Source organism: Anopheles maculipalpis, chromosome 2RL, assembly GCF_943734695.1.
Source record: "Anopheles maculipalpis chromosome 2RL, idAnoMacuDA_375_x, whole genome shotgun sequence".
NCBI classification, from domain to species: domain Eukaryota; kingdom Metazoa; phylum Arthropoda; class Insecta; order Diptera; family Culicidae; genus Anopheles; species Anopheles maculipalpis.
This window is the reverse complement of record NC_064871.1, coordinates 94,286,460-94,312,508: the sequence shown is the minus strand read 5'-3', so window position 1 is coordinate 94,312,508 and position 26,049 is coordinate 94,286,460. Positions and strand designations below refer to the sequence as shown.

At 43.1% G+C, this 26,049-nt stretch overlaps 2 protein-coding genes across 2 annotated transcripts in view; one reads left to right on the top strand and one right to left on the bottom strand.

Annotated features, from left to right (window-relative positions):
• The window catches only part of LOC126567793 (histone acetyltransferase KAT6A-like), a 504,467-nt gene that overhangs the window by 269 nt on the left and 478,149 nt on the right, over window positions 1-26,049 (top strand). The gene's annotated exons all lie outside the window — the stretch shown is intronic.
• LOC126568260 (SET and MYND domain-containing protein 4-like) lies at window positions 11,503-12,696 on the bottom strand. The gene has a single exon (XM_050224707.1). It carries the CDS (start codon window positions 12,694-12,696, stop codon window positions 11,503-11,505), a length of 1,194 nt encoding a protein of 397 aa, XP_050080664.1.

Sequence of the window (26,049 nt, the reverse complement as noted above, 5' to 3'; positions counted from 1 at the left end):
ACAGTAAGTTTGCCACCTTCGAAGAAGAAACAGAGCAAGAGAAACTTTGAATGGTAACAAGGTTCATTATCTTATGCTTTTACTTCTCTTCCCTTTTTCCTTGTCGCAATCTTGCAATCTTGGCACAACTGAATGAGTGAAATACTAATTAAAATATTGAAATGAGTTTTTCGAAATTCTGATCCTACGGCCCACAGAGGCATCAAGTTCACTCACACCAGAAACCAGGTGGTATCCGAAAGCCACCGCCGAACCGAACCAAATCAAACCCCCCGTACTCAGCAAAGGGAAAACGACGAAATGGAAGGTGGTTAAGCTTTCGGAGACCGGGAATAAAAATTGGAATTTTACCATTTGCGAACGTGCAAGTATTTCGCCCAGCACCGAGCGTGTGTGAGTGCGCAAGGCCAAAGTCTCTAATTACCTGAAATGATTAATATGGTGCTGCGACTTTTTTTTTTTGGGAAACCGAGAAAGAAGATGATGATAACTTCTTGCACCGACAGGTTAAAGTTTAACCGTGAACGGTGCCGTGTAGGTTTGGGAGAAGGGCGCATAAACGCAAATGGAGGCAATTAGACGAGAATTTGGAGGTACTGAAATTGTGTTTTAGTTGGACAGAGGGAGAGAGAAAAACGTGACTTGTTTTAAAGACCTTTTGACAGCAAAGATGTATGTCCGGTTTTTAGCGAAACGACTTCTAAATAAGGTTGTACATACGACGGTTTTAGTGTCGAAAGCTTAGTAGCATTAGGTAGAAAAACATATAGACATTGTTGTACGGAGCTGGATGCACGGTGGAGATTGATTCAGGCGCTGTTCGGCTAACCGTTGTCTGGTCTAGCTAACTGGCTCATGGATCGAAGTCTTTTGGATAGTGAGAACAAGGCTGAATATGAACGGACCCAAGTGCTTTAGAGTACTGCGTCGGGATGCACGGGGAAAGTACCTGGAAGCAGAATGCTCTTCGTTGTTACGCTTCCGTCAGCCAGCCGAAGAAAACTTTTGATAGCGACATTGGGATAGTAGTGACCGATCTGGAACACAGAAGGATCTCCAAAATATAAATAGCTCTAGCGCTGGGACTAATGCTCTGGATTCTCTTCGAACGTCTTCTGTTCGTCCACAGCGTTAGGATTGTCTATGTTCCTCTGTATCCGAGGTTGTGTCTAGAGAATGGGTGCAGCTATCCCGAAATCTTAGAGACGATGGATAGTACGGCAACCCGAAACTTCAGTGCTTAATACGCGCCTATATCGCAATGGAGCAAATACAAAAAAAAGCTTTGGTGAATTTGTGCGAACTAGTCGCACAAATCCAACTGTGGAAAATAATTCGGACGAGCTGTGCAATTAAGTAGTGATCGTATAAATTTTACCTACTACTAGTTCAGACTTCAACTACACCAGCCACAACCTATTGGATGTTGGGCCTGTCTGCAACTAATATGATGCCCATTTTTTCCCAGGACACTTTGGGGGCCATTGCACCAACAGATGAGAAGCACGGTGACTTGTGAACGGGTCATTTAGTTCACTCATTTTAAGACAGGCACTGGGCCCATGCCGTATCCGTGAGTTTCTACCAACGGATTCTTTTGTTGCCAAAGCGCACAAGCCAGCTCTTCGAAAATCTCATTCCACACCAGTCCAACAGCACATTGGAATGTATTTCCGATTGCTTTTCCCGTTGGTGGGCACCATGCTTGGCGTGTTTTTGACCCCTGTGACAACGATGGCAGCAGTGGCCAAAGATTGGAAACAGTAATTTAAGATACTTTATTTTCGATTGCGGTTTGATAATTGAATCGACCGTTCGATGCGGTCCCACCACCATCTAGACGCCAAATGTGGCTGTTTAGGGTGGAAAGGATCCAATCGCCGCCGTTGCTGTTGCTGTTGTTTCACGGATGGAACAAATTGATTGGAAAATTAGGTGGGAAAAGCTGAACCAACTCCATTTGTCGTTACCTTGCTAGCTGTTGTGAATGGGTTTTGGATCATTGCACCGTTTTTCCTGCTCCGGGTAGGCCAAGCGCATTTCTTTGTCCGGATGCGCTGGCCCACAAGACAATTTCATCGCAGTGGAAGATGAAAAGGACATCTAACTTTTCAATACCTTGTGTGTTTGGCCTAATCGAATTCTTAGCCTCAAGCCTTCAACTTCACAGACACAGGATACTGAGGGTGAGACAAGTGTTGAATCTGCCACATTGAGTACATCGGTGAAGAAAGGATTATTAAGGATTCTGTGCCGATTTGCACATTCTATATGTTTCACAGCTGCATCACGCAGTGCACCGGAGTGCAATCGTTCGTACGCCATTTGGGCGACAGCTTCGTCGACGACACCTGTGACCACCATTACTTGGTTGCGTCTCGGCTTCGGAGAGATGATATGATAAATTGAGCTTTTTGGATGAAGTTGAAAAATGGTCACGACGCAGCATATTGTACCATTCGACCAGATCCTTCCGAGAGCAGATCTTGCGGGGCGCGAGATGATTGGAATAGTTTTTCCCCACCCGTCCCCGTGTGGACAATAGTGTGGTTTGTTGTAGCTTTTGAGCTATTTTAAAACGAAAGCATCTGGTTCGGGTGGTTCCGGAGTAAGTGTTGTAAATGAAACCAGTTAAAGAGGTCCCGGATGAATGGGGGATAACCTTGCAGTAGGCGAACGGGAATGAAGGAGTTGCCCTGAAATAATAGTGGTTCCCATATGCAAAGGAACGAGTCCGATGGATTTTCGCTCCGTTCCCGCCAAAGTAGTTCCGATTGCAATAGGATGTGGCGTGTGTGTGTGTGTGTGCTGGAAGGCTTTTTGAAGTGGGCGAACAAACGGACTATATACGGCTCGCTTGTTCGTACACTTCCGGAGGGCAAGTTCACCATAAATCTTTCCACCATTTGTGATAATCGTTTTATGAAGATTTTAAACAGTTGGAGTGCGCTGTACGTCTCTGCGACCAAGCGACAGTTACAGTTGGGTTAGATTGTGTTTTAATTGTTGAACGCAATTTACGAGAGTAACCGGTTCGTTTAATGTTTTATTAAAAAATACCGTTGTGTCTGGCTCGGGACACTTGCCAGTTCCTATATGATGAGGAAAAAGATTCTGTAGCACGAGAGATCGAGAGAGGTCATCCAGGAGAAACCAGAGCATTTCGTCCATTTTCGCTGGACGAAGCCATCAACGGGTGCGTTCAAAGCCTTCAAAAATGCGCCTAATCGCTCTAATTCTCTTGACATCGTCAAGGAACTGACAAGCAAAAAAAAATAATTTTCCTTAAAAACTTAAAAATTCCTTCGAAACCAGCGACGAACGCTGGCGGAAGATTTCTTTCCCTAACTGTGCTGTGGATGCATCGAACGCAATGTTCACGCGTTTCTCAAGCGAACGCTGTCATCGTTTAGCGCCACGATGAGTAATACCCGGAAGGGATGGATCTGACCCAACGGTTGGCCGGTCCATCTTTCCGGTTGACCATTCTCTAGGCGGTTTTGCTATGAAATTCGCTTGCTCGAAGGATCTTCATGTCAATAGTCCTTTTTGATGGACGGGGGTGGTTCGGTTTCCCTTCTTGACCACGGAACTTGATGCCGCTCTTGGGCTATAATTAATTGCGGTCTCACTTGGTCTGCAGTAATATATCAACTCTCTCTCTCCCTCTCCCTCTCTCTTTCTTCTTCTCCACATTTCTCAGGCCCTTCTTCACCTGTCTCGGTGAGGGATGTTTTGATTGCGATTTGTACGCTATATAACCAAGCTATATAGAGCGTGTCCTTGCAGCAGCAAACCGTTTGTGCATCATCATTCCGATTCGTTGCATCCTTTTGACAAATGTGCAAAATCTCTTCCGGTTTCCGGTTCGAAGCCTAACGCTGTTCCGTCATGCCGTCATCATCGTATTTGCCATTGTGTTCGGCACTAGCGCGCGTTTCCTTTCCCCGCAAAAGGGAAGCGATTCAGCTCGTAGCAGCTGAAAACCCTCTCCCGACAAAATCGGTCTGTTCGGGCTCGTCCGATGGTCATAAATTAAAATCTTATCACAAAACCGATGACACCGACCTGACCGACCGACCAGTAGAGCTGGTGACCACAACCACGGCTAGATTAATTCCGGGCCTGGTACTGTATGCAGCATCGGAAGAATGGAAAGTGCAGGGACGGGAGAAGGAAAAAAGGATTCCTTTCTAATTATGTTTACCTTAAGGTGGGATTTTTCAACCGCATCGTAAATTATGCCACCGTTTTTTTGATGAATGGTTGACAGGATTGGTCTGTTTGCTCCTTTTAAGTTCCTTTTTCTGCTGTAGTCTGCGAAATACTGGATTTGTGGCATCGTTAGGCGTAGTAATGCATGGATTTAGTAAAAATTGCACAGAATTTAATGGTAAAAAAAAAATAGGATTGTTACCGATCCACTTAACAATTTATTGCCTTTGTATTAAGTGAAGATAACATTTTTTCTTAATAGTTATTAGTTGATACACACCTATCTCAGTTCGGGGCCCCTTCAAGTTTGCTTACCGTTAAGCTCGCCACTGTAAAGGACGGACCTACAGTAACTGCCTTGGCACATCAGGTAAAAATGAAATTGAACGAACATTGGTTATCATCCGCGGAGGAAGAGATGGAACTGCTGGAGAGTAGCGTTGTGTCAGAGACTGTCTTTCCATTTCAATGCCGACCAGTAAAGACCAATCGAATTTTAGGGTAGTATCTCAATTAGATATCATTGCCACTCAATTTTGTGTCCAAAGCGGATGACTGCCCTATGACTAAGTTCTTAAGGCGAGTTAGCTGTGAAAGGCGAAATTCTAATATAACTTTAGCCTCTGTCGTCAGCTGTTTCCCTTAGGATCGATTTCAAATGAGCAAAACCTTCTTATTACCGATACGCAAGACAATTGGTGGGACCCTTGCGGGTGATCAATACATTGTTCAAACGCCATACATACTGGTGTTCAATAGTTTCGTTGCAATTTTCAACACAGCCAACAAACATCCAACATCATAAAAAGGGGCCTGTGTATCAGGTGATTATAACGTTCGATGAAGTGTGAAATCTTTCCACACACCGGTAACATTAAGCGACCTCAACGTCGTCTCCAGCAATCTGCTTCTTCTGCAGCACAAGCTACACACAGCACAAGACACGTTCGACTAGCTTCGCTTCAACCAAGAGGGAAATTGACATTCTCGGCAAAGTTCTTACCATCCCACAAATTCTGACTCTGAGCCTGGCCTTTTACCGCTCGTCGCATAGTCGGGCTTGGGAAGTTCTCACCGTTTCTCAATCTCAGGAATTCAATAGAAGCTCGGCAAAACGCTTTAATTGAAATAACGACACACAATTAGTAAAATTCTGATGCGGTGGTAGAGCAGCAATTGTCGTGCCACTTCCACAACAACAATACCGTGAAGCTGGAGAAAGGATGCTCCACCAGTCGCCGAATTTTGCCACCAAAAGGTTGATTTGACGCAGCGGAAAACTTTCCAGACACGGGAGCAGGAGATTCGCGCTACTCATCCGAAACAATACTTCCACTTTCCAGCAATGGTGGGCTGGCCTTTTGCCCGAAATTTTGGATGAAGTTTTTTTTTGGTATTTCAATCTGTATTCTTTCATATACTATATATACACACACACAGTTAAAGGTAGGACTCACGCCTCAGTCTCATCAACCTCGACGAAAATCGTCAAGAATTTGCCAGGCAAGGCCAGGGCCTTACTGATGCGTCTGATTGTGTTTGTATAGATGCAAATTAAACAGAGCTAACCAAAAGCAAAAAAAAAGTCTTCCTACGTGGAAAAGGCAAATCATTAGACTTTCTTCTTCTGTCGAGTGTGCTCGTGCTTGACTGTGTTTCGGTCTGTCTGCATTTTTCTTTCCATTCGCAATAATTTGACATTTTAACTTCGTTTGAATAGTTTTTTTTTGTAATGGAGCATTTGTATATTTTACATTAAGTTGATTATTATGTGCCTCCAATTCGCTGGAGAAGAAATCAGACCTGTCCTTTAATGAGTTGGTAGGTGTTTCTGTGGACAAACGTAAATAAACATCTCTCCAAATACTCGCATTTGCTAGCTATGTCTCACCATCAAACCTCATCAACCTCTCCACTAGCAGTCCTTTTAATATACCGAGAATTGAAAACACATCTCAAACTGTAACTGTGTTTGCGCTCAAGCTATTTGTTTTTTCGCTTCTTTGATTCAACTCCCTGCATGCAAAGTGTCCTTAAATGGAGATATATTCCTGCGAACCGGTCACACATTTGGCACCCAAGTTTGACTGGAAAGGAAAATATTTACACACTGCCGAAGATTGTACCTAATGTACCATGCAAATCGGTCCATCATATTACGCCCAGTAGGAATCGCTTACTTACTCCAACCACTTACGATGGCGTTGATCCTTGCACGATCACCACGTCCTGCTGCAAGAAACAAAAACTTTGCACCCATTGCACGTGCACTCTCTTCCCGCCGCAGCTTCAGTCAACGGGATTGACGTACCAGCTACTAAAAAAGAGAAAGATATGTTTGTCGCATTACATTTCTTTTTCTTCCCTTTTTGTGTTTTTACAAGACCTACTGAAGAATGTGCTGGCATCATTCCCAGAGTATTGTTACACCTGTGATAAAAAAAAGTGCAAGATGATGTCGCTTTTTGTGTGCCACCACCACCACAAAACGTCAGCCGTGTCCAGCAACAGAGACCAGCTGCCGGAACAGTCAATAGTCCCCGAGTAAGATTGTCTGGAATGGCAGTTGAAGTTACTGCATTATTGCCATAGCGGTAGAAGAACGGATCTGCTCTCAATGTACCAAATTTCATCCCGCGCCAAAAAAGGGGTTCACAATTTTGCGTACTCAATTGGTTTGCTTTTCTTTTATATATTCTCTCTTATTCTGAAACAGTCCTCGGGTTCGCCTTTTGCATATGAAGTTTGTCTATTTTTCATCCACCATTACCTACTCCAGTTTTATCAGTGTTTTATGGAGGATTTTGAAAAGTAAAAAAATTCTTCTTGGCGGCTTTTGATGTATAATTTGTTGACTAAGTTGAGTGAGGGATGAGATTTTGCCATACGGGCAAAATGTGGAAATCCAAAATCTTACCGACATCAAGAGAAGATCCGGAATCCAAGAACTTACAGTCGCCGTCCGTACAACAACCGATATTCAAGTTCCCAGGTTTTAAATCTGAGAGACGAGATCCAGGATCTCTACCCAATATCATTTGCTGCCGTGTGAAAAACTGATATCGTTACTATAATGCCATCAGACCAACCCCAATCTTCACTTATAGGAACTACACGTACAGCTTAAACCGCATTTCTTGACGATTCTAACCCGTTTGATGTCAATTTAGCTCCTAACATAATCCTACACAAATCATACATGGCCAGCATCACAAATGCCCTTCAAAAAGTTCTCCACCATGAGAAAGGTTAGGAACAAAGTTTGATTGCGGAACAAGTTTATCGATAAGTATCAACACTGGGGTAGAGAAAAAAAGCACACAAACAAACAAACAAACTCCACTCGTATGGGGATGCTGGACGATGAAGAAATTCATCGCAGAAAGCAGCTTAGCCGAACAAAGACACCACCGTATAGAGCTGCCAGCTAACCTTCTTAGCCTCAACAATAGCCCTCTACCCCTTTTGAATGGAGTGAAAGACATCCCTAAGCGCATCTGGAAGATCACCTTTTGGGGATGCAACACAGCACGGGATTTGCTTCCATCGCACCCACTTGTCTGGTGCTCTTGGCACGGTGCATCGTCGTGTTGTGTGCAGCCATGGGGAGGCGAACACACAGCGCAAAACTTCAAATGTACTTCTGGGATAGCTCGCATCAACCCCATCCGAAAGTGGAAATAAAAACCTAAATCCAGTGCAAGATGCACTTTTCCTTTTCGCTCTCTATTTCGACTGACGATGACACCGACGACATCATCCATCAACCGGGTATGGGTGCGTGTGTGTGTGCGAGTATGTGTCCTTTTTTTTACTACCGGTGGCTTTACTACCTCAAGAAGGAAAGCTTATACAGTTTTAGCAATTCCAGCACCGTCCATTGAAATCATTGCCAACGCTAAGCAAAGACGGAATATGCTGCTGCTTAGCTATTCAGCCACTTCTTGTGCATCGTGATCTCGTCCAAAGTGCATCAAGTGCGATCAAAGATGATGATGGAATCCGAAGGACAAAAAGCGGGTTCTGTCTTGTCTGGGGGGCCTGCCAGCACTGGGCACTATTGTTATGTTACGTGATACGTCGTTTTGGTGTGTGGCAAACCAACTCCACTTTTAGATCAAATTTGTCGTAAACTTTTTCCACACCAGGCAAAAGTTCGTTTGTGCGAAAAGAAAAGTGTTCCGATTCAATTATCAGTTAACGTTTTAAAAGTTTGTAATTCAAAAGGATTTCACATAATGATGCGTAAGAACTGTAATTTTTTTATGCCTTTGAGAGGTCATGAGATGGAAAGAAATTATTTCAACCTTTCGCAAATAGTTGAGGGAAGCGTAGGTGAAAAGTTTTAGAAGTGTATGTTGCTTTTGGAAAGCAATCATATTCTACCGAACGAAAGTCATCCAATCCTATTTGAAGATATCCGCAATTTACGCATTTGGTGCTCTACAGTTCTTCTTCTTTGGGTTAAGGACCATCTAAGGTCATGCTGGCCATCGAATGGCTTGCTGATGCCACGCAGTTGAATAAGTTAGTCCTCGAGCTGCGCCGTTGTCGCCTCTACCACTCTGCTCTAGGTTATTACGCGTAATGGTGACTAGCTTCATCATGATCTTAGGGTGCTTTTCCTGCCAAGGGATAGGTCAAATCTTTTATATCAACGACCAGCGAAAGAGACCTCACAATAACCGATGTACTCGTTTCAGATGTTAAAGCAAAGTTGCTGAATATACATATAGAGGTGGTCTTATTGCTTTGTCAAACACTGTATGATGGATTATTCTGGCCTCCTTCAGACAGCCCTAACATTACGATGGATAGGAAAAAGCTTTCTATAGTAATATTTTTTACATTTCTAAACTGCCGAAAGCTGAAAGATAACACTAATGCTCATACATTATTCTCAAAGAGAATCCTCAAAACAAGACACAAATATGCTTTCAACGTGTTCATCCAGTTCAAAAAGTGATACATCTCTTTGTTCTCCGCTCAGAGTCAGAATCAATCCATCGCATCCAATGAAGAGGTATGTGAAAACAAATAATCTTCACTGACCCTTGGTCCAACTCAAACTCCACCTCCGCTGTCCACCGCTGTCCACACAGTGACGATAAATGTCAATAGATGTACGGAACTGGGTCGCATAAAATGATTTCGTTTGTTGGTTCTGCAAACGAACGAAAGACGCAACCAAAAAAAGAAATATTAAAAAGTCTCAAACAATCCAACAGAACCACGTACTCGTACTACTCCATATCAAACGGATCTAGCCGGGACATCTAGGGGAAAAAAACTGGCGTGGGTACCGGTGCTTTCCCCTGCTGTTCCAACAAGATGTCCCAAATGTGTCTCGAGAGCGTGGGTAGTACAGGTGGTATTAAATCTCTTCCATCGGAAAAGATGATGCCACGGAGAGAAAAGAATCTGCTTTGTCCGTTCCGTACAAATAATGTGTATGTGTGTATGTGTGTTTCCTATCCGAAGGACTCCCAAGTTGGATCATTACCGTGTACCGGCGCTAAGCATTGTTCTGTTTGCACTTCTGTATTCGTTGCTTTTATATTTGACATTCGAAATCTGCACTGTTCCGAGTGCCATCGTACATTCTCTGTGTAGTTTACCCACCCGTGAGCCTTGTTGTGTCCTTCCACTACCCCCGCACTCACACTGTAGGAGCTGTAAATCGTGAGATTCGATGCACCTAGCAGCTGGTTAAATAAAACTATGTTCGAGTCAGAAAAGCTTTCCATTTCGGTGACTTCTACATTTAAGGATTGACTCCTCGTACGGATTGCACATTTACCCCTAACCTCGTGACCGGTTTAGGATTGGCGAACTATGAATTCATGCAAAAAGTATTTGCTCTCGAACGACCTGAGAGAAGGAGCTGGATTCTGACAACTTGCCAGAATATTAGGAATACATGAGATTATTTTGTAAACTTCTTTCAGAATCATTTTAAAGATTACTGGATGACCAAAAAACATGATCTTTTAGGTAATTTCAGTATCAATCCTCAATCTAACTAATAAATTGGTGAACTAATACTAACAAATCAAATCGCTACTGCCAACAATCAATATGACATTACATAATTCATTTCATTTTCTTAGTACATACAACTATTTGAACTGTATTGCAGTCCATTGATGCATTACACCACGACAGAATATTGTCTAATCGTAGGATAATCCCTATGCTAACATGTAATGTAGTGCAAAGCAGTTCCTTCTAAAGACGAGAGGGCAGCTGCTCACTAATACGTGAGAGGCGAGGTCTCACAGCAGCTCCGCAATCACTGAGGGCCAAGAACTACTTCGTGATAGAGAAGAGCTCGAAAAGTGTGAGTAGCTCCCTCGCGAGGCCGAAGAGCTCGAAGAGATACATCAGGATGGCAAAGATCTAGCTTTTTGAAATGAAAGAGCGTGCCCAGAGTCCTCATCTTATTGGAGTGAGGTCTCCCGACAGCTCTCGAGCTCAGTACCTAACACTAGTTCCGAGTCTGGTACCTTTTGCGACATCTTGTTTGTGAATAAAAATCATAAAACCATCGTACGCGGCCAATGTATAATTAAGTACGAAACATAATCTTGAACGCCTTCTCCTTCTCGCCTTGGAATGTTAAGAACACTGTGGAAAATTGTTTCTCCAGTTTATTTGAAAGGGAACCGTAATTACAACCCTTAGTAGTGACACGGTTCGCATACTCATGGAAAAATTACTAACAGATAGAAGCCATTTTTATTTTCGGGTTTGTTTGTGGAACTTGGTTTGTTTGATACTTGTACTTATTCATGAAAACACAAAGATACTCATTCTAATAAATTCGATTGATTTGATTTTTAAGTGGTAAAACAAACGTTAATGAAACAGCTTATCATTTACATAATAGTGTGATCCTAGAATAGTTGTAGAATTTGTTTAAACAAGTTGTCTTCGCTGAGTATATGAACATACTTTACAGAATCGTATAATAACTGAAACTAATTCAAACATACCTGAGGAGTAAAGAGGACCTTCTGCATGTTTTGTGCTAAACCACATAGGGTAACTTTCATCTTATGAGTTATAAATGAATTTTTTTCGTCGCCGTTCTAAAAATTTCCATAATGTTTCGATGACAATAAGCGAAATCTGGACCAGTAACATGTACGACAGCCTTACCGGATGAATTCAAGGGGCTGCCAGTGAGAATCCTCGTATATACATTCAAACCTGCAGAAGAATTCAAAGTAGAATGAAAGTAAGTACTGAAGTGATAGACGGGTGCCATTGTAACGTTACCTCTTCTTAGGTGCTTTCGAGTTCATCGAATACGTTGAGATAATGAAGGATCACATCACACAGCAGCCTGTTCATTGCCGGATCATAGGCACAGATCGGTCCCAGCTTTGTCCCATCCATCACTACGCGATGCATGATAGCAGCTAGGAACGTTTTAAATATCATTGCTTTCTCGATGTCCACATGGTACGGTGCGATGGCTAGAGAAGTTGTTGCGATATTGCAAATCTCGTTCAGTTGAAGCGTCATCTCCAGATGCTCCTTCATCGGCTGCAGTCTGGGGTACGACGAGATCACTTTGGCGATGGTGCGCCATACTGTAACGGCGTATTCTCCAGCGACGTTCCACATGTTCCGGATGATGGGACACTCGCAACGATGGTACTGTAGTTGCGCTTGGTACATGCATTCCTCCGAACAGTACATGACCATGGTACATCCCTCGCAAGGAATCAAGATATGCAGACATTTGGTGCGGCAATAGTCACACATCGTGTAGCGATGTTCGTCCAGCATTCCACCCTTATCCCATTTGTACTTTCCACATTCGACCCCATGGTGTAGGTTGAAGTAATTCGCATCGGGCAGCGGTACATTTAACTGGACGATCTTACTATCCTTAGCATGGCGGTGGTTCCGATGGTTCCGATGGTTCCGATGGTTCCTGCTGTTATTACCGCCTTTGACATACTGCTTTGTTGCTATGATTGCCAAACAGGCTTGCTTTGCTTTCGCTTCCCGGAGCGCCAGTCTACCCTCGAATCGCTTCGGATAGTTGGACTCACGTGCCAACCGTATGTTTATCAAACAATCCCGGTACATTCCCTGCTCCAGACAGATGATCGAACGGTTGGCGTACGTGATTCCCCTATCCGGTGATCCGTTCTGCGCAAAGGCTATCGCTTCGTTGTAGTACCTTAGCGCGTCGGTGTACCTCATCACCCTCGGATGATACATCTGGTTCCCTTTGCTGCGCAATTCGCGTGCTTTTTCATCGTCCTTTAGATCGGCGCCAAGTTTTAGATGCGTTTGATACGAATATTGACTTAGTTGATAGAATATTTGAGTGAAAATTGCAGGTTTATTCTGATGCACGTTCGGGTTGTTGCACAGAAGCTGGCGTAGCCATGCTTTCAGCGATGTTGGTAGCCCTTCGAATAGATCCCGAGCACTGTATTGCTTTGCCGGATTAGTTTCCATGGCGAAGGAAAGATAGACGGGAGGGGTACTCACACGAAAGAAGTGAGTTAAAGCGGCAGATATAATCTGGTGTTATGAATATACTTTTGCAGCTCCTACAAGACGAATCGTGCTAAAAATGTAGATATAATTGCACAAACTGCGCCGCTAGCTCGTTTGAGTGCAAGGTGAAGTGGAACTTTTGTTTCGGAATTTGTATGCACGAAATTCCGAGTATCCTCAGACGCTTCACATACTGGGTGCGTCATCAAACGTCAGACGTTAGCTTTTAAATTTGAAATGATCGGTTATGTTGCACGTATGGAATAATTGTGATAAAAAAATCCTTAAAGTAGGGATACATAAAGCTTATGAAGTGAAAATGAATAAATATTGATCTAATAAGACAAAATACGAACAAAACAGTTGAAATAAAAAAAAGGTTTTTCGAGGTGTTTCACATGCGTGACGTCAGACGTTTGCTGTTGGTATTTTAACGGGTCAGTTTCTGTTCAAAAATTTTAATATTTTAATTGTGGTTTTTGTTGATGGTTGATGAAAGTGCTTTTTTCTGTTACGAAAGTTAGATCTATAATTTTGCAACAATTCAGCTGCAAAAAAGGATAGTTTTCTATTCACTTTCTGCTAAATATACATAAATCTTTTGCTCTGGTCCTAATGGGGAGCGTTAAGTATCACCAAAACAATCATCTTTTGTTTCATATAATGGAACGGCTAAAGTAAAGCTGTGCCAGGCCAAATCATTTGTTCAATAGAAGCGAGTAAATTAAACCGCACACATTTCATCGTTACCCACCCGTTCCGAACGATCCGGAACCCATGCGGCACTGGTCGTCGAAGAAATTCCCACCCAAAGCTACTCCGACTGCTGCGGTGTGCGATTGGAATCGGAGCAAATCGGATTAAATTCTTGTCGTGTCCGCAGTATCTAAACTGGCTGGCACGAGCAGAAGGGGTTTGATGACGTTGTAACACTATCCACTCCATATGGTTCATCGGAATGGGTAGCAGCACCGTAGGGACAGTTGAGGAAGAAAGCCGGGCTGTTTGGCTTTCGGGAAGTCGATTAAGCGAGTTTTTGGGGGAAAATAATAGAAATCCTTAAGAGAAAATTATCTTTCCTTTAAGAGCCCGTTTTCCAATCGACTGTACCGGACGGTGAGAGGGGAGGTTTGTTGGCTGTCTTGCGTTGCGGTTACGGGTGGCAAAAAGGATACCCAACCGTATGGGGAAGAGTGTTTTCTTTTCCTGTCCGACTACCACAAACTCCACCGGCACGTGTTCAGCTTGGAAGTCTTTAGCACTAGCCTTCGCTGTACTGGGATTACGATTTTGGTGTGAAGGGACGGACGGATTGACTTAGAGGGATACCATACTGGTGGAATAAAAGCCCGTCCCTTTTTCGCACCGTCAAATGGCACACTTGACCCGAGCGCTCAACCTGAAGGGTGTAATCAGTAGTCAAGCACCGAAAATAGGAAACGGAAATCCTTAATGAAAGGGTTTTCGCTTCTTCCCATTGCTCAAACGGGCCGGTTTTTGAAGCTGCCGGGTGTTAGAGGGGCGAAAAATCCTTTTCTCGCAAACCTCTCGCAAGAAACACTGCTGGTGGCGATGGTGGCGTCTTAAGCCAACCGTAAGCTACGAATGGAAAATGCTGCAAAGGTGTTGGGTACGAAGCAATCATTTAATTTTCTACCGTAACCACAACAACAATGGCCACACTGCCCGGAAGCTAAGGGTTTCTCTCGGTGGCCTTTGGGTGAAATGGGTGCGGATTCGCTTCACTATGCCAAGCAGCATTAGCAAACGGTAGTATCTACGCAGCATCCGCAGAATTGGCATGGTTGCGCTTCGTATTTGCCAAACAAGAAATGAATAAGTTATGCATGTGGGTGTTGTCCCGTTTCGTCTTGAAAGCGGCACAGCGGTGCATCATCATCTTCGCTTTTCATCATCAAAAGAAATGCATTAACCATCTCGTATCCGATAAACCATGTTTTTGAATGTAATAGCTTCAAAGTGGTTTAAAGCGTGTTCTGAAGGGTGAATACTTTACTAAAAACCTTTTTTGGGATGGAATGAAAGTATATTCATAATACGCATTTTAAAGTGGACATTTGGTTATAGATGGATGATAATTTAAGTAAAAAAATATTTTAAATATAGCAATACGGTCAAGCCATTCTATCGGAAAAAAATAAATTTAAATATATCCTTGGGATTCGATCTCCGGGCTTTGCATGTCAAGACTGGAGCTATCAGAGCCCCCACGTTTATACATTAAGTTTATGTATCTAATATATCCCCAATATATCGCCAACGTACAGCAAAGAAAAAAAACATTAAAGTCAACTTTTAATCCAACATATTTAGCTGTTGGATGACACGTATTGCTTTGTAAGTAAGCGTTCCAAGTGCATCAGCCATCCAACGCAAAGAACATATAACAAAAAGGAAGGATTAAGATGCATTTCTTCATCTTCGCTCCACCATTCCCAGGGCTGGGAAACCGGAAGATTGCTACGTATCGATAAATGTGTTGACAAGTGGCAGCGACAACAGCACACCAAGATCGGCTTACTGATGGTCGATATTGAAGCATGTCCACGGTTGTCTGCTGGGATTACCACGTTCTCTTGTGTGTCTGGTGACTGGTTGCGGCCCACACGCAACATCATACCGAGATCCGGACAGTGATGGCCCTGTGATGCTGCCTGCCCGATATCGGCACCCTGACGCTTATCTCGAGCTTTTGAAGTTTGTATAACGTTTTCTGCATCGGGAGGAAGCTCAGAACCAGCATCACAGCATACGAGTTTTTTGCTGTTGTCGTTGCGTATGGTGCGTATGCTGTAAGCTTGTCTTTCACTAACGGATTTCTTTGCGTGTTGCTTTTTTTGTATTCACCACATCGACACCGAGTCTCCATACGGCACCTGAACGGAATCGGTGCGTGTAAGCAACTGCCGTTTCGGTGCAACTCGGACGAGATGCGCCCACCAATGTGGTGCAATGTAAAGCGAGCACCGGAACATCTACTACCGTGGCCTTACCGAAGTGATGCAAGAACCTTCACCAAAGCGACAACTTGAAGATGATCACTTCCCGCTGATACGATAGAGAACGGAGCATGGATGCGAAACAACAACAAAAAATAGACAACCATAAGGCTTCGGGCCATGTGAAGATAACAAGTCGACTGACAAGCTACAGTTACGGCAGGGAGCTTGGCGAGGCTTTAAGAGATTGCATCTTGCTTCACCAAATCTGCTCGGAATACTCCGCACTGAGAGGGGAAGATTTTGCTTGTTGACAAATCGGTCTCGGCTTTCGTATCGCACAGATTGATACGCCTTTTTGGGGTGGTTGATTTTTGTTTTTTTACGCACTGGATTGTTGTCATTGGGATACATTTAACTGGATTTTCATCGAGCAAGCAATGTGTTTTGGCTTAAAATTTATCTTTAATATAGCATTTTTAATATGGCATTAAAATCTGGATGACCGGCGTGTCCAAATTGGTTAAGAGACAAGCGCTACCAAATGAAGATCACTGATGATAGACATTAGGGACGAATGAGGGAAAACACTGAGTCAGAGCTATTGTACACATTGATTCTTTATCAGCAGTTATAACACTGACCTTTTTAATTTTCATTAGACTTTTAGCGAAGGTCAGGAGATCAGCAATGGACAGCAGTATGATAGTCTTTTTAATTGTTTATTCCTGGCAGAGAATTACTGCACCAATTCCTATAAAAAATTGCTGAAAGCTACGATTCACGTTGGAAAGGAATATTAAGAATAACGTGCTGCATTTAATACATTTTCCGAAGGACTCTTGATAGCTCTTCCTTTGCTGCGCCGCTTATTTTATGCGCCGCAAAGTATGCAATGCGCAAAGCATTTGGCGGTGTTTTTCTTTCTACGAGCTGCGCAAAATTCGATGTTTTTTTTCGGGAAAATGCTACCTTCGGGTAAATGCAAACAAGATCGGAATATTTTCTTCTACGAGATTCTCAAGCCGGTGAACTGGCCCCACTGGCTGGCGAGGCCCCGCTCCGCCAGCTCCACCCATAGGTTAATCCGCCACTGGCCTATTCGAGAAGGTACAGTTGATGACACTTTAGTAAGATAGATTTGCTATACATTTGAGCGGAACAATATAAACCTTATGTTATGCGAAACTGTACACCTCTTCCCAAAGCGCGTGCAGTTTCTACAAAGATCGGCAAATAATTTCGCTCAAATTAAAACCGACATTTGCACGGTTGCAAAACTTTGCACAAATCCTCATTATCTCATTGCTCGAAACTGGTTGCCCGGATGCGGTACGTTTAATCTCGTTTCGCTGCAATAAATTTCATCACTTCATTCCCTAACAAGCCGCCCTGGGACCTGGGACTGTCCGTCCGGATTTACACCAGTCAAATCCGTTTGTAAAATCGGACATTTTTGCCCGCTTCCCGTCGACGCACTTGTCTAGTAGTTCGTGTTGCTTTTCTTCCTTTTCTTTTGCTTTCACGAATCGCGTCATCCATCTTGAAGCTGGGAGGCCGATAAAGTGAAGAAAAATTATGCGAATAAATTTCAGTTGTAGATAAAATTTACGCGCTCTACTATGCGGCACCGTTTGAAGACGGGTACCTAGAGGGCAGACGGCACTTTACACCCGAGTTACAGAAACAATTCAGCCCGAGCAGCAAGCGTGCTCGATGATAAACGAATTGTGCTCTGTGTTCTTAAGCGAGCAAGTTAAAAAGTAGCAAAAAGTGCTTTCCCTTTTACCGCGCCCAGTCAGTGGGACATCGGGATCGAAGTGTGAACCGGGAACTGGGGAGTACTCCAGTCCAGTTCAGTCCACGGAGGTTTCGCTTCTTACGACGTGCGGTTCTCTTCACGACGAACATCAAGATGCTAATCTGAGGAGAAAAGTTTTCCCTCGGTTCCACCACAGCAGGATCACTACTACTGCCTGTCTTCGGTGGTTATGTTCCGACCTTCCAACGCATCGATAGAGAACCGGGATAGGTGTTGGTGGAGTACAATTTTAATTTATCTACTTTCATTGCGTTCTTTACCGGGGGCCGATTTCCAGGGTGCTCTCGAGAGAGTGAGACAGCGCCAATGGTTCGTTTGTTCATTTGGTGCAAATTTATTCGTTTCTCTTGGCGAAGCTTTGAGTAATAGTGGTATTACAAGTGATAATAACAGCGTCCATAACGAGCGCTGGAAACAGGACTTAAGGGGGGGGGGGAAAGAAGAAAAGATTAAGCGTCCGCGTGTTGGTTGGAATGTGTGAAATATTTAAACAATGTAGGAATTAAATCTTGATTGAGGTGCCATATTAATAGTCTTCTTGCTAGAGAAGGCTTTAGGCAAGCTTTGCTAGAAGTTTGTTCTATAATGAAATTGAGGGCGATTCTGTTAGAATATCGTTTCTTATAGGGTTTATCAGATCATTAACACACAACTAGAGTTGTGTACAATAGCTCTTTTTAAAGAAGAAAGGTCATCTGCTCACTAACATGTGAGAGACGAGGCTTGAATAGTGCGAAGAGTTACTTCATGAGGCCCAAGAGCTACCTCGTGAGACCGATGAGCTACCTCGGGAGGATGAAAAGTTATATCGTGAGGCCGAAGAGTATCTTGTCCTCAGTTTATTGAGCGGAGACCTTCCGGCAGCTCTCGAGATCAATACTCAACACTCCACACAACAGTCACAAATTATGCTATTTCAGCTACGATGTCCACAAGATTAAAACGATTGTCGTTCCTCGATCTTCACTGGGAACAGTCCGAATGGGATTTTAAACCTAGTACTGCCGGGTGAAGACTGACGCCACGGTCACATTTACCACCAGACCGACGATAACAGGTGTTTAGGTTTAGAGCATAAGACGACGGCTAGGCCGTCAGACAAGAATTAAATATATCGGTGTAGCTGAAAAAGCTTGAAGCGATGAGGGTTTAATATAGAAGAATTAGAGCATTAAGCATAAACTGTTACTAATTGAATGCTCATTGAAAGCTAGAAATTATTCACTAGCTCCTACAATATTCTGCCTCTGCTCTATTGCTGAATCTAATTTTACATTTTGTTCGATGTGCGCCTGACACAGCCCCACAGAACGCGAAACATTCCAGGAAAACGCACTGTTTTCCAGTGTAACTACAGTGGCCCTTGTAACCTCTAAACTGGCATTAGGATTGGTTGTGAAATTGAGCGTTGCAGAAGTTTTGCTCCAACGGTACAAAGAAAAAAGGTGAGTTTTTTCGTCTTCATGTTCTTGGCAGGAAGCCCAAACACGACGATGCTACTACACTACCATTTTACGAACCAAACCATACCGGGTAAAACGTGAAACGATCGTGTCTATCGTCCATCGTTAATAATAAAACACTTGCTCTAAATTATGCATGTACATTTTCTTGCTTCCCGGCAAAGGAAGAATTCACCTGCCAGCCTTCCGACTCCTAATCGTAGCAGCTCGTTTGGCTTAATTTGTTTGGCTTAGGGAGAAGTCGGGCCCGCGTGTCCGCTGTCTTCAATTGAGCATTATTGAGCCCAATTTTCGTGGAATTTATTTGCCGGTTACATGTTTGCTCTTGCTTCAATGCCGGCATGCCTGTGAATCAGTTGTAATGTTAAGCAATTCCAAAAAAGGAAAGAAAAAAAAAACAACGCATGCACACAAAACCACGTTGAAACAGGATCTGCTCCATGTCGTCAGGTGGGAAAGGTTACTCGCTTGTTGGTGTAAAATAATTTTTTATGATTATTAGCAAAATTTACATACAGATTTCTTTTCGTTTGCCTTTTGAGCGTATAAATAGCGCAGCGAGCACAACGGCTAACCGCTCAACCGGACGTGATTGGATCCGTAAACTGTAGCCACTCATTACTTCCTCGGTAGCAAACGCACTATGGGGTTGAGGTGGTCAACAGTTAAAAGTAATCGACTACATCAGACCGTTTCGAGGCTTGCCACTTGGCCAAAAATAACAAGCTGTGCTTTAAAAGTGCAGAATGTGTTTCGATTAAATTGCTTCCGATACGAAAGACAACAGTTAAACAAAATTTTATGAGACTAAGGACAACAATACCCAACACGTTTCTTTACAAATTTTATTACAACGGGCTCTAACGGCTTCTTCTATTTTGAAGGTACTTAAAAATTAAGGTATTTATTTTGCTGCATAATCATAATCAGTTACATTTTCAATTTGTTGAGATATTTGATCATTTGTGAAAATAATTTCACTTTATGAGAACCTGCAGTACGCCCGCAGGAATATTTGACAGTTTGTCAACAGTTTCAACAGTGTGTTGAACATCTTTTACTATGAAATCTATCACTTATGGTGCCTAAAACTTGTAGAAAGCAAGCAATATTTCTTATCTTCTACTTGGCATAACCACCAGCTAGGTCATGCCAGACATCCAATGGTTTACTGAATTTGCTGACACGACGTAGTTGGATAGTCAGTCCTAACTACGGGGAAGTGTTTCGGATGAGATTTAAATCCCGATCTTGCCGTGTGAAGCCGGACCGCCGATTATCATTTAATCATAATCATATAATTCTAAATTACTTGTAATAAATATGATAAGAAAAATACATTAATCGCTCAAATTTTTCACGCGATTTTTTCTATTCTCGCCCCATAGTGCTGATGGCAGCAACGTGTCCCTAGTAGGAGCAGCAGTAGTAGTAGTAGTAGTAGTAATAAACCTGTAGCAAAAATTACCTCCCAAAACCATTCCTTTCGCAACAGGACGAACCCATTTTCTCATCTCGAGAAAATTGTTGTACCTTTTAAACATCCTTTGCTTTTCCATCGCCTGCTTTGTGCAGTTGTGTCGACGGGGACGACTCCAAAGATTGAAGCCGCGAAGAGCATCGGATGCTCATCGTACCGGTGGAAAATTCAAAGCAAATTGTACGTGTGCATCTCGCTGGTGCTTTGGGAAAATGAGGAAAACCATGTGCCATTTTCATTTCGTCCCCCCGCTCCCCTCCTCAAGTGGCCTTGGAAGTTTGTTTGTGCGTTTGCATAAAATATTTACAACCGAAACAAAACCCGGGCAGCGTTGGCGCAACGGAACGTAACACCAAACGCTTACGATGCTGATGATCACGATGATAAGGATTATGTTGATGGTGGTGGTGGCGAGGGTTGTGGCACTGTGGCATTTCAAACCTGCGTTTGTTTGCTGCAGGTAAGAAGGAAGTTTTAAAGATGTTGTGCTACGCTCTTCAGAGCAGAGGATGAGATATCGTCCACAAATGGCACGCTGAGCAGTAGTAAATACGGCCCATTGCACTTTGTCTTTGCGGTGGGTGGCTCCAAAAAAGGGGTGGACAACTGTGACCAGCTTTATTAAGATAGATTAATACCAATTTATTGTTAAATCATCCACGACATGATGGTGCCGGAGATCTGGCGAAGGCAGCGTCGGGGCCAATTTCGTTGGACTAGGAACACCCGGCAGGCAGGTCCACTTCCTGTCTTTAAAGGGACCAACGATAAAGACAGCTGACCAACAGAGAGTGTGAGAGCGTATGCGACACAGAGTGTGAGCGAATAAATCATCAATTATTTACGATAAATTGAGTTGTTTTGTTTTCGGCTCGGGCCGGCTTGTCAGCTAGCTCTCGAGCCGCTGTCTTATCATCTTGGTAGCGGTGCGTATATGTATGTCGTGTGGGGCGCGCGGCGTTGAAGGCGTTTGAGCGAAACGCTCCCACACAAAACCGTTAAGTTTCCCCTTGGTGGTAGACGGGTATGGGAGACGGCGGGATGGGGATGGGAGGTTTGGCGAAGGGGATAATTGAATTTTCTCGTCATTTCATGATTTATGTAGTGAAGCTAAATGTTTCGACTAAATGACTGTCCAACGTTTGGTTGCACTAAAGGGCCGTTCGTAGGCTGTTCCTGCCTAGCTGCAGCGGTAATAGTAGTAGTAGTAGTCGTAGTAGTAGAAGCAGTGTTGATGGTGGTTGTCACAGGCAGCAGTCACAGTTTATCAATTGCGTATAATGTTTGCGGTTTGCGGTGACAACGGAACCGATATGTGGGCGTGGTGGACTTTTAGTGTAGTGGGAAAGTGATTAACTTAAGGACGAATTGCATCGGCATTGATAGACGGTTGACTGTATTGGTCGGGATTAAGATACGAAATGGGCTTTAAAAGGGTAATTTTGTTGAGAAGAAAATATTGGAGTACTTCCCGTTCTGTGATGAGCTTTAATAGCGTGTACGAACAAGGTGATGTAGAGGAGATGAATTTCTGATTACTAGAGACGGTCGGGTCTTCACACGGCAGGACTGGGGATCAAATCCCTAGCTCAGCTAGCTCATTCTCATCGCCACACATTCATTCTCCATTGCCACACGCCCTGCTCGCACACCAGTACCGGACGTACCAGTGTACGATCTATCGTGCATTTTGTGTGTTGCTGGAGTCTTCTGGAGTTTGTGGAGCCCGAAATAGGCACGGTTTCCCTAAACAATACGTTACTGTCCGAAGTTGCGATCGTACAAAGGTAGCAAAACTCCTCTACCTCAAGATCGTTGCCTTGATCGTTGTGATAGAGCCTAACTGATAATCTGGTTCCAAGTTAGGCTCTATCACAATCAAAATGGCCCCGCCAAGCAGGTATTTTGGCTTCCTTGCATTGATCCTTAATCGTCAATCCAATCCTATTGGCCTCGCGTATCCGTGTATGTAGATGGCACTCGCAATGCCAAGCGATCGACACCTTTCAGAGCGATGTTGAACAGCAAACAGAAGAGTCCGTGCTTTTGCCTCAGAAACCGGTGAGATTCAAACGATCCCGTCAGCATGTTCGGCACTCTCACCTTCCAGTGCAGCCCGGTCATAGTGACCCTCAACCGCCGTAGAGTAAAGATTTAGCCTCCAAGGAATCCAGGTCGATAGCTTCCGACGAAAATTGTAGCCAGGGACGCAAGTCTGCAGAAGAGTATTCGAGACAGGATCATATAGACAGCATTCAAGGCACCCAGTTTCCACTCGTTCGGTAGATCTTCCTGGACCCAAAACTTAACAATCAGCCGATGCAAGATGCCGGCAGGCCTCTTCGAATTCATCTTGAACAGTTCGGGCCACCAGCCCATCGCTGCCAGCTGACTTGTTACATTGCTTCGTCCAGCGATGTTTTCGAACGGTTCGATTTTAATGTACCAAAATCTGCGTTTTGTGAGCTTCAACATATTGTTAGAAACTAACAATTTTTAAAAGAAATTCATACAGACGAAAGGCCCACGAATAACCTTAAGTAAACCACTTAATAATTAAATTAAACTGATACAAAATCATACACATGTTACAGCTCATTACCTGAGGCGTTAATTATAATTGGCCGCGCAAATAAATTGATGCTGCGAAACGTGCATTAAATTTAATTAATTCTATCGACCCACAATAGCAACCGTTACCCCTTGCTAATGCGGTTCTAATCATTCATAATGTACCATTTTTATCCTTTTATCAGCTAACCCCATTTTTTATTGTTTTTTTTTGCAGTGTGCACATCACATCACTCACCAAAGGACAATTAATTTGTGTCGTTGTGTCCACATTCTCTCAAACCGACCACAGTGCCATGCAGCAGATGGTTGGACGGAAAAGCGGAAGGATAATTTATTTCTCGCCCCTCATTTTCACACAACAGGAAGTAAAGCGGCAGTTCACTTAAAAAAAAAAATGCTACTAATTATTATTTCCACTCAACTCTCGCATTTTAGAATGAACAAACCAATGGAAAGAAAGTTGCGACCAGAAAGCAGAGGACAAAAAATCGTGGAATAAAATAGGACAATAGGCCGGAATCGAATTTTTACCCTACCGGAAGCAGGAAGTCGGCATGTGTGTGCGGCCACCAATTGCGGCGCTAATTATTCCGGCATGACAGCACGTAAGCAGGTAATAAAAAGCCATAAAACAATTTTTCCTTGCAAAAATGATACAGTGAAATGAGGGCTCAACGGGCACCGTGTATGGGCGTGTGCGAGTCTACCGTTCCTGACAGTAAGTTGCTGCTCCAGGGGATGCTTAATAAGGTATCAGGCGAAAGTGGGCTGCAGCTGCAACTGCATTGACATCCTTCTATCCTCTCCTTCCCTCGCTCCTTTCTCAGTTCCTTCCCTTTCCCGGAGTGAAGTAATAATCCGCAGCTTTGGTGTCCGCATTTGCTACAAACAACTGAACACAGCAAACATGAGCAACCATCCAATCGGCAGCACCGGGGAAAAAAATGGCAGTGACAAAAAAACATGGCCACTCTCTCTCTCTCTCTCTCTCTCTCTCTCTCTCTCTCTCTCTAGTACGTGTGCAGAAGCATAAATTAAAAATAACAATAGCTTGTGCAAGGATTCTGGGATAAAGTTGGCATCGTTGGTTTATTTTTTTTCGTTGCACTTTCCCTTCCTGCTTTGTGTGTGCGCTTTGGCCTACCTCACGTGGGCCCTATCAGTGAGTCATTTACTCATTTTCACCCTGTTTATTTATTTACGCTTATCCGGGACGCTGCTCCCCGCGCTGACAGGATGATCGTTGCGTTGAGTCGTGACGCGAACAGGATATTGGGAGCTTCTGGCACCGGGGCGGACAGCAGGATATTATTGTCGACCGTTGTCCGTTGACGGGCGAAATGTTGGCTTTCGGTCGTCATAAGTCGTCATGATCCTCGCTGGTGAATCCGTTTGTTTCGTTGTCCCCAACCCACGTCGAGGCCGAGAGTTGGCTTTCGACCGCAAATCTTGCATGTTTGGGATGTTGGATGTGCGAGCACGTGCGCTCACACGAACAACCCAACCGGTGCCAGACAATAAGGAATTCGGTTTGAATGTGTTGATCCATCGGTTCTTTTTTTTTTTCTTCTGTGGCTGTTGGAGTGCTTCTACATGCTTTTCGATGATGGGGGATGAGGGGTTGGGTTCGGATTTTCATCCAAATGATTTATTGTATAAATATCAGGATTATGCAAGGAGTCCGGTGGACGAGTGTGGTGAAGAGCGATAAGTTTGTGTTGTTTGATGTTCATCGACCAAAAACCGAGCCGGGGCGATTGGGCGGTGATTGTTTTTAAAGAGCAGTTTGAAGTATTATGTTCGAATGTGTTTTGTGTTTATTTTCTCTTTTGTTTGTGATCGTTTTGTGTTTTGTGTGCTTTTACTTTGCTTCTTACACTGGTCACAACACATTGTCGGAATGCTATTGCTTAACTTTTAGGGGGAAAATCTATTCTTTTCTTTCATTTATTTTCCAGATTTTCATCAAGCTCAGAGAACTGCTTATTCCATAACTGAAAGAAGTTTATTTTGGTTTATTTGTTCATCGGTTTTTATTTAAAAAGACCATTTATTTACAGCGTTTTCAACTGATTGGTGTTTTTGTTTGCTTTTTATACAACTTCCTTGCTATTTACACACATGTCTTGTTCGAGATTTTTATCACTTTATAACTTTTTTTACACGATTTTGCCTGTTATTCTTCCCTGTTTTATCATGTTTATTGATCTTTTATTCATTTATATTTTAAGTCATTCTTTTTTCATAGCTTTTCCTTCTTTGAGTGGGAGAGAGTAGCTCATTAAAGTCATTTATATGCCCTTTGTTTGTTTTGTTATGTTTGAATTATTGGTCTTGCCACTGCTGAATATTTTTATTCGTTTTTAATTCATTGACCTAAATAGCTTATGCTTTGTTTGTCCTTTTTTTTGAATCCCTTTTTGTTCAATAGCTTCATTTTTTACTTTTGAATAATTTATTCATATAATTTAAATGGCTGATGTTTACTTTGTTTATGTATTTATACCGTTGATTGCCATTTGCTTTTCTGTTGTTTTTATTTTATTATAAGCACATTCAAAATTGAATTCTGCCTTGTTAGGTTCGTGGCAATCGAATGTATTTGCTTTTTGTTGTGCATTAGTTATTAATTCTGTTTATTTTTATTTGTATTTTTTTCATCCCTTTTCATCGCTTTGTGCCGCGCTTCAGCCTTCTTCTTTTGCCGGAAAGCATTTGACAAAAGTTTTCACATTGTTTTGCCATACGCATGCAGTCTTCGTCGTGTTTACCAATTAACAAGTTCAACAGCAAAAAAAAAATTGGATTTCACACTTGATGCGTAAGAAAAACGATAAAGCAGCGTGAATTAAAAATATAAAACCGGCGCCCAAATCAAACATTGTGCAATAAAAATCAATCATACACGGTTTGGCAAACAGTGTCCCCGGCCTGTGCGGAATGTACAAATGAATGACAAAATACGGCACGATACAAGCGCGTACAAGACAAACAAAGTGACAGAACTTAAAT

What these genes read in the sequence shown, in the direction of transcription:
- LOC126568260 (XM_050224707.1), bottom strand. Translation starts at nt 12,696, where the DNA reads ATGGAAACTAATCCGGCAAAGCAATACAGTGCTCGGGATCTATTCGAA.